At 44.9% G+C, this 9,608-nt stretch overlaps 1 protein-coding gene across 1 annotated transcript in view; it reads left to right on the top strand.

Annotated features, from left to right (window-relative positions):
- Nucleotides 1–785: 785 nt before the first annotated feature.
- Nucleotides 786–9,608, top strand: part of cacna1ba (calcium channel, voltage-dependent, N type, alpha 1B subunit, a) — a 380,512-nt gene continuing 371,689 nt past the window's right edge. The window contains exons 1-2 of the mRNA XM_060907396.1: nt 786–1,614; nt 8,496–8,601. Of these exons, the coding sequence (XP_060763379.1) occupies nt 1,355–1,614; nt 8,496–8,601 (366 nt within the window). The 5' untranslated portion in view covers nt 786–1,354. The remainder of the gene's footprint in view (nt 1,615–8,495; nt 8,602–9,608) is intronic.

Genomic DNA, 9,608 nt, shown 5'->3' with positions numbered 1-9,608 from the left:
AATGGTTGTCTGTGTCTATGTGTCAGCCCTGTGATGACCTGGCGACTTGTCCAGGGTGTACCCCGCCTTTCGCCCGTAGTCAGCTGGGATAGGCTCCAGCTTGCCTGCGACCCTGTAGAACAGGATAAAGCGGCTAGAGATAATGAGATGAGATGAGTAGGGTCGACATGGACCCCGACCTGGCAACAGTGCCGGGCAAGGAAGAAGAAGAAGAAGACTATCAAGCACAGCACTACAGATCAGGGGTGGGTTTCTGAAAAGCATCGTAGCACAAAGATGGACAGTGAACACTGTCTCTCTCGGTTAAGATGCTCTTAGCCTTAAGAGACTTATACCCCAGCTGGTGAGTTGAATGAAAAGGATTTATTACTATCCAAGTTCCAAAGGTCTGTCCTGATTTGCATACCTGTCCTCTATAGGGACCCTAAACTGAGAAACCAAAGCCAAGAAAGCACATTTCCTTTCTTCATCCTTCTGTCAATTATTTTCTCCCCTTCTTGTGAATTAATTGAGACCCACAGTGAATCCCAAATAGCTACTCCGTCCTTGTGTAAGTGCACTATATAGGGTGTGATGTAATGACTTGAGCAGCCTATCTAGTGCTCTAGATGTCCAGTGGGAGCTCGTTTGGACTTCCCTGTTTTTCCCCTCCCGGTGCCATGGAGACTGTTACACCAGGCGGGGCGACTTGACGCGCTGCTGTGGCGTCACGTGACCCAGGCAAGCAGCAGCAGCAGCAGCTGCATCACCGTCGTGCTTGGGTTTTATTCCCAGCCAGAGCTCAAAGTGTCCGCTCTGTGTTCTTCAGATCTGGTTTGCAGCAGCACTGGAGCATCAATCCAGCCAAGATACTGGGAGAAACCTAGAAGTCGGAACAAGAAGAAGAACCTCTCCAAGCATCTCCAAACGGACGGGATCTTTTTAATATATATATATATAGAGAGATAAATAATAAAAATACTCAGAGGTGTAGACTCAGAGGACTTGCCTGCACCATAACAGGAGACGTGTGTGGTGTGCTTGCTGTTTTATTCTGCAGTTTGACACCTTGTGCAACATGCAAAGATCAACTTGAGGCGCATCCGGACATGCATTCTTCTTGTTTTTTGTTTCGTTTTGTGCATTCATGGATGTAAGAGAAGAGATGCGCACAGCAGATTTTTGGGGCGGAATAACAGCCTGATCTCAGGGCCTTTTCTTCCCTCCTGTCTCCTGACTGATGCTTGGATGCTGTAGCCGGACCCTCATCTTCATCCTGATGCGACCTCGTGGCTGGGACTACACCGTGCGTTGTGATGCTCCTTCTGCATGCCCAGTCTGATACCGAGTCTCACCACACCTGTGCGTTTCCAGAATGCCCCGTTTCGAAGATGACCTGCCGGTCCGGTATGGAGGCGGCTCTCCGTCGGGTGCGGGCCGAGGCCCGAGCCGGCAGCAGGGCCCCCCGGGCACTCACAGGATCTATAAACAGACCATGGCTCAGCGAGCCCGCACCATGGCCATCTACAACCCCATCCCTGTCAAGCAGAACTGTCTCACCGTCAACCGCTCTCTCTTCATCTTCAGCGAGGATAACGTGATCCGTAAATACGCCAAGAGAGTCACTGAGTGGCCATATCCTTTACGCACGTCCTTTTACGCATGTCGCATGGCTCTTTTACGAGCACGTGCAAATGACAAAAACGTGGTTTCCTTCTTTGTAAAGCCTTACTGAATTTTGTCTGTCTTTTATTCTTGACATAAGTTCTATTCAAAAAAAGGAGTTGGGAATTCGGAGAACCTGTAACCATTTTGTATAGAAAAGGTTCTAAGTAGAAGGGTGGCACAGTGGTGACAGCAAGAAGGTCCTGGGTTCGAGTCCACCGGCTGGCGAGGACCTTTCTGCGTGGAGTTTGCATGTTTTCTCCGTGTCTGCATGGGTTTCTTCCGGGTGCTCCGGTTTCCCCAACAGTCCAAAGACATGCAGGTTAGGTTAACTGGTGACTCTAAGTTGACCGTAGGTGTAAATGTGAATGGTTGTTTGTCTATGTGTCAGCCCTGCGATGATCTGGCGACTTGTCCAGGGTGTACCCCACCTCTCGCTTATAGTCAGCTGGGATAGGCTCCAGCTTGCCTGCGACCCTGTAGGACAAGATAAGCGGCTGCAGATAATGGATGGATGGACGGTTCTAAGTAGAAGGGTGGCACAGTGGTGACAGTAAAAAGGTCCTGGGTTTGAGCCCAGCAGCCGGCGAGGGCCTTTCTGCGTGGAGTTTGCATGTTCTTTCCGTGTCTGCATGGGTTTCTTCCGGGTGCTCCGGTTTCCCCAACAGTCCAAAGACATGCAGGTTAGGCTAATTGGTGGCTCTAAATTGATCGTAGGTGTGAATGGTGGTTTGTCTATGTATCAGCCCTGCGATGATCTGGCGACTTGTCCAGGGTGTACCCCGCCTCTCGCTCATAGTCAGCTGGGATAGGCTCCAGCTTGCCTGCGACCCTGTAGAACAGGATAAGCGGCTACAGATAATGGATGGATGGGTTCTAAGTAGTGCTCTATTAAGAAAGAACTGATGAGTGAGTGCTCATCAGCAGGTTGTGAGTTCAACCACTCAAACCAGCACCACTGAACTACCTCTGTAGGGTCCCTTCACTGTATCCTGCCTCGTAGTCATTTTGGGTCAAAACCAAGAATCCAGTCCCTTGAGGAAACTTCTTTCTAAGAGGATCAGATGTATTTTTAAATGAAAGGGTGGGTCATGAGTAAAGAGTAAAGACCACCTGGAATGAAACCTGGTTCTTGAGGATCAACCCTAAAATTCTTGCCGCTCTCGAATGGAGAAGTCTTTCATTAATACTGAAACGTCGCTCACTGTGTATACCGGAAAATGATTTAAAAGCTGTTACGTTCCAGCTTTTTTTAAAAGACAGAATGACTGCACCTCCTAATGAATTACATAACGGACAACAGAACATCTGATTGTTTCTTGGTGCGAAATGAATTGCCGTACGATGACAGTATTGTATTGATCGCTCTACACTGTCAGAAATAGGGGTATAGTAGGAGCCAAGGTACAGTCTGCACTAATGTACCCCCTAGGGCTCATTATTGAACTTCAAAGTAACTATTTGTACGTTTTAGGGTCAAAAAGGTATATATATGTTCCTAATCAGTATATAAATGGTACAAATAAGTACCTCAGGGGGTCCTGCCACAGTGACGAGCCGGTGTACTGCGAAAGGCACCATGATGTACTTTGTTTTTCTGAGAGTGTACAGATCTCTAGTTAATACCTGAATCACGTAAAGGTGATTTTAAATCAACACGAGGTAGATGTGATTTGTTACGTCTGTATGAGTAGCATAGAAGTAATAAACACGGGTGCATTTGGGGTGGTGAGGGTTATTTCAAAGGTGGCCACACCCCAAATGTCTCAAAACCCCCTAACAAATAGCAAGAGAAGAAACAGAAGGAGAGAAGTTGAAATGAAAAGGGCTTGATTCCAAACAATCCAGCGTGAGCTGACTGTAGAGATTGAACTGTTTTTAAGTAGGTGCAAAAGACAGGGTCAGTAGGAGTTTGTTAATCTTTGACCAAGCACAGATGTATATGCTGAACACCGCCTTTTGTAGTTCTACACTTTTAGAGAGCTAAATGTAAGACAAGGTTTCCATGGGTCCTTTGTATTGTTCTTTTCCACATGTCTCCATATTCCTTCTTCTTGCCGATGCGCTATTGATCCTTTCGGATGCTGTGAGCCTTTCGGTCGCTCCTAGCAACCGGAGCAGCTCTCGCATTAGGCTGCCCAAATCACCCGCTCACATTTCCCCATGGGAACAGCAGCAATGAGTGCCTAAAATGCAGCTATTAATCGCACCAAGACATCGCTACTACTCTCCACCCTGCTGCCGGCCCAGTGTTTCACATAGGATCACACAACAGCTTGTCAGTCTGCAGTATTCTATAAAACTCTCAAGTGATCGGATGACTGAATGTGGATCAGTCGTGGAGTTTCTATATAATTGATCAGAATGGTGCTGAGGAACTTCAGGTTGAAATGACTTTGGTAAAGATTCGTAGTCATTGTCTTTTATGTAATCTTTTGTCTTCATTTGGTGTGTGTTTCCAATCTGGAGCTTTCCAAGGCGTTGGAAATGACTTTCATTCCATGTGGCCAGAAATGCAAGGAAGTTGTGAGCAATTGGCCAGTAAATAACAAACCTGGCACCATTTATAATGTGGGTGGCACACAAGCAATTTGCATGGCCATCTCTTTAGTGCTCATGCTCAGAAATGGAGGCTAGTCACAACCTTTTGGTTTATTAGGAGTATTATATAATAGAGAGATTTTTAGTGGGTCTTATTCGTATTAAGGGAGAAGATTCGTCAGTCATGCTTTTCATGTTAAAATGACACAAATTTGCATTGTTTCATGCTTCTCACATTGTAATTTGTGTTAAAAGTTGAAGGGGCGGGGTTGGCGTGCATATCCATCCATCCATCCATTATCTGTAGCCGCTTATCCTGTTCTACAGGGTCGCAGGCAAGGTGGAGCCTATCCCAGCTGACTATGAGCGAGAGGTAGGGTACACCCTGGACAAGTCGCCAGATCATCACAGGGCTGATACATAGACAAACAACCATTCACATTCACACCTACGGTCAATTTAGAGCCACCAATTAGCCTAACCTGCATGTCTTTGGACTGTGGGGGAAACCGGAGCACCTGGAAGAAACCCATGCAGACACGGGGAGAACATGTAAACTCCACACAGAAAGGCCCTCATCGGCTGCTGGGCTCGAACCCAGGACCTTCTTGCTGTGAGGCGACAGCGCTAACCACTACACCACCATGCTGCCCGGCATGCATACCACTAAACAAAGGGCGGCTTGGTGGCGTAGTGGTTAGCACTGTTGCCTCACAGTAAGAAGGTTCTGGGTTTGAGCCCAGTGGCTGATGAGGGCCTTTCTGTGCGGAGTTTGCATGTTCTCCCCGTGTCCGCGTGGGTTTCCTCCGGGTGCTCCGGTTTCCCCCACAGTCCAAAGACATGCAGGTTAGGTTAACTGGTGACTCTAAATTGACCGTAGGTGTGAATGTGAGTGGTTGTTTGTCTCTATGTGTCAGCCCTGCGATGATCTGGCGACTTGTCCAGGGTGTACCCCGCCTCTTGCCCATCGTCAGCTGGGATAGGCTCCAGCTTAGCCGCAACCCTGTACAGGATGAGCAGTTTTGCGGATGCTTTGCTAAAAATAGAAAAATCGTGTCATTTTTAAATAAATTCTACAAGTTCAGAGAGTCTGTAATCCAAAAATGACGAAATCTGTAAAAAAAAATTAAAGATGACTGACAACTGTCAGTATACACAATTTCACCACAACTAAAATAAAGCTCAAGACTGGCCAAAATATCTTGGCTATTATGTTTTATCTCATCTCATTATCTCTAGCCACTTTATCCTGTCCTACAGGGTCGCAAGCAAGCTGGAGCCTATCCCAGCTGACTACGGGCGAAAGGCGGGGTACACCCTGGACAAGTCGCCAGGTCATCACAGGGCTATTGTGTTTTATGACCAAAAAAACCAACAACAAACCAATAGGTACATAAATAATTTTAACATCCAATCAGGTAATTGTTAAAATGTAATAGTGAAGTTTTAAAAGCACTCACACATACCAATACCTATAAGGTATATCATCAAATATTGGGATATCAGTCTCACATTGTCATATCTTCCATCCCTACCCTGGGCACTTGGGTGGACTGGAGAGAGACAACCATTAACACGGTCACCTCTCAGTTATTGCATCTACAAATGGAGAGTTAAAGCTGTCAGAGAGCCACATGAGCCATGTCTAATGACTCTGTGATAATGGCAATGACTCTGCAAGACACATAATTGACATAAAGCAGATATACTACGTATCCCCGGCATAGAATAACCAGAATAATGACCATGATATATAATCACTACAATACTTAAAGGCTCTGACTGCAAAGCTGAATTCTGGGCAAAATGTTCTATTGCTGTTGGAGTTTCAAGATGTTTCGCTGCTGCGCACACACACAATCAGTGCGTTTACATGCACATAGAGAAAATCGAATTTCTGCCGTAGCTCGACTGAAATCGAAGTTCTAAATGCCATTAGCTCGGCTGAAATCGAACCGAACTGGATTTCTCATAATCGAGCTACGCGACCTAGATTATGCGATTGTAGCCGAGCTACTTGGTGCATGTAACCCTATCGAGCTACGTAGTCGAGCTACTTACTTCAGCACTGCCCCTTCCGGAAGTGACGAGACCACAAGCGGGAAACACAACAGCCTCGGTCGGCATGACAACAGTAGTAGTAGCGAGCAGCAGAAGAGGTCAGGAGGAACAAGGAGACAAAAAACAAAAACAATTGAACTTTTTGTGTGTTTATTAAGACATAAGTTAAATTGTAAGCAAAAAATGGACTTTAGAAAAATATACAATTGTGCAAAATAAGTTGTCTTAAGCTAGCCGCACACTACGCCGATCCACGCGGTACCGAACCGACCCATTTCAGAGCCGACTCCCGACAGGGCACGCACATATCCCCGACTAACTCACGACTGAAAGAAAGCAGAGGTTAATATCTTGGCCATTATTAAAAAATGTTCTGTTTCCGGTCCACCGGCCGGGTGAGTGCCGTTTGTGCGGGTGAAATTTTTTTAATGCCGGTTTTTCGACATTTTTTTCGGGTTCGTAAATCTAAAATCGAACTTGACATTTCCGCATTCCCAGGGCTTTCCACTAAGGCTCATACTAGCCAGCCATGACAAATAAGTAGCCAGCCGGGGGGGAGTAAACACAAAATAAACTCCTGTGCACGCAGTTCCCAGGATTAAATGTATTTTCCACAGACCATTTATTTATTCACTTTACTCAAATACAAAGTAAAATGGCAGTAAATCTTCTTTCTTTTCTTGCGTATTGCATCATGAGGCGTTCCTGGCTTGTAAATCTCTTATTTTCGCTGCATGACACATTCACGCAACTGAGCATGCGCCGAGTGCACGCGCACACCGCGTGTCGGGGCGCGGATCTCCCTTGATCAACGGTTCAGTTTGACATTATTGTCAGTCCGTTCATTTTTCGAAAAGATAGAAGTCACATGATCACGAAATATCACGTGTTATATGCGAAAGATATGATTGGCTATTGCTAGCGACTCTCGCCGATCAGTCTGGCTCCCGATTAGTTTTTCGAATCGGCTGTGAGATGAGTCGGTACCATCGAAAACTAGTCTTTACGCCTGACTCGCAACTTCAGTTGGCTTGGTACGCTGAAAATCGGCGTAGTGTGCGGCTAGCTTTACAAAATAGTGGTCTGCGCAGGACAGTTTGTAGCCAACAGGTGGCAATGACGTGGTGTGAATGTAAAGTGGAAATCACTCCTCTTCTTCATGACGACAACCGGAAGTGTACCAACACGATGGGGCGTGTAGCGCCACCTGTGGCTCGGGTGCACAATGTACCTCACACAATAGCTTGATTTCCTTGTGTGCATGTAGGATTGGATTTCTCTGGCACCCCTGCTGGGACCCTTAGCTCGATTACCGACAGTAGCTCGATTTGGATGTGCATGTAAACGCACTGACTGTGTATCCTGGGTGTGAATGTTTTGTCGAGATAAAAAGCATCCTGCATTTTACGATTCTGGAGATTGCCGAAGCAAGTGAGCAACAAGATCACATGTCCACCATGGGGCGTATTTGACCTACTTTTAACCAAAACAAGTCAGCATGGGCAAATATGACGGACTCCGCTCCCCCGCCACCTAAAAGCCAGCGGAAAAACAAAGCAAAGTCTGCCTTGTGAGCGTAACTGCAAGATAGCGCAAGGTTAGATGACTTGTCATTTTTCTGGACAGATAACTAAATCATTCTAGCTAGCGCTTAGCTATCTTAGCGTTAGAATGCTTGGACTCGACTCCAGGGTAGTGAGTATGGAGTTACACACCTAATGTTTTGTTCTTACAGAGAAAGAAACGATAAAACCAAAGCAGTAACAGAGAAAACATATATTCATCTTTTGTTTCACAGAGCTATTTGTGAACGTCAACCACTAATTACATCCCTGCGACTCGAAACTCTCCGAGGTTGATGCGGTGTGACGATGTTTTCCGTGAGTCCATCTTGGTGTGACGCAGTTCCATAGTTATGCTAATTAGTTCAAACTGCTTATGTTCGGGTGTTTCCGTAGGGCCGTACTGTTTACCTCAAGAGGGAGGAAAACGGTCCCAAAATGGAGAAAAGCGACCCTCAGGACATCAAAGTGATCACATCTCGTCTGCATGATATTGTTCTTGCGGGACATAGGAAAATGCCACGCACAATAAAAACATTTTAAAATTTCAGATGACTTTGCAGACAGCACCTTTAACCTTTAGCAGCATGCATTAATAGTGGACAGAGGTTTTTGTTTTCTTTCACCAAAATTCTTTGCGACATGTATATGTATTCAAGTCATGTGTTACTTTCTTGACTGTCTCACTCCATTTGAGTACATGATCCTTGCCACCATCATCGCCAACTGCATTGTCTTGGCCTTGGAGCAGCATTTACCTGCGGACGATAAAACTCCGATGTCCGAACGACTGGTGAGTGTGTCAATGTTTCTGTAGCTACCATGTTCTTTTCCTGACATTTTTAAACTGTAACCAGTGATCCTATGAATAAAATATACATTTAAATCATGACCTGAATGAATATAATACATTTTAGAGCTGTTTACAGTAGACCTCCTCGGCTCCATTGGCGTGCTGTGGTCATGTGGTTTGAAATGGATAAACAAACGCCTTCATGCCTCATATGTTAGTATGGATTATCTGTATTCATGAACTGCAAAGTCTGAGATATAGCGCAAAATGGTACATTATTGCGCAGCTTATGGCTGCAATAACAATTCAACTGATAGTAGTCTATCGTTTCATTCTTTTCCGAGTGATAAAAGACTTCAGGAGGTAAGAAATTATTAAATTTACAAATGAATTCACATTATTTGGTAGTTGTGTGCACTGTAGCATTGAAACATTCGTTGACCACACTTTGAAGGATGATTTACGATAGTATTCGTGGACACTTTTGTCATTTTATCGAGGGTTTTTTTGTCCAAATTGGATAACTGGCCACACTAGTAGAGCTATTAGCGACCGCCATTTCAGATCACATGATCCTGAGTCCTAGTTAAATCAGAACTAAACTTAAAAGTATCCTTGAATAATTTTTGTCAGTCGATCAAATATGGCAAAAAAGCTACAGTATTTGTACCCAGGTTAAAAAAAAAAGTATATGATTTGCACCCAGATTAATCTCCTGATAGCCACCAATTTGAAAACACAAAGGCTAATACTTCCTAGCAAACTTGGCAACAATTTCAATTTTTGCTTAGCTTGCTCGAGAATTAGCTACTGGCTTTAATTACACTATCAGTTAGCTTGATGTGAGGTAAATTCCTAGCCTCAGGTTAGCTAGCTTGCTAAGGATTTCCTACATGGTTAAAGGAGAACCAAAGTCATTTTTAAACTTGCTTTATTTCTTAATTAACGTGTTATTCAATTACGTTTTTGGTTTTAGTAACCTTATATCGTGACTCGTATTGGCAACT

This window comes from Neoarius graeffei, chromosome 24, assembly GCF_027579695.1.
Source record: "Neoarius graeffei isolate fNeoGra1 chromosome 24, fNeoGra1.pri, whole genome shotgun sequence".
Lineage (NCBI taxonomy): Eukaryota > Metazoa > Chordata > Actinopteri > Siluriformes > Ariidae > Neoarius > Neoarius graeffei.
This window is presented reverse-complemented; position numbering and strand designations above follow the sequence as displayed.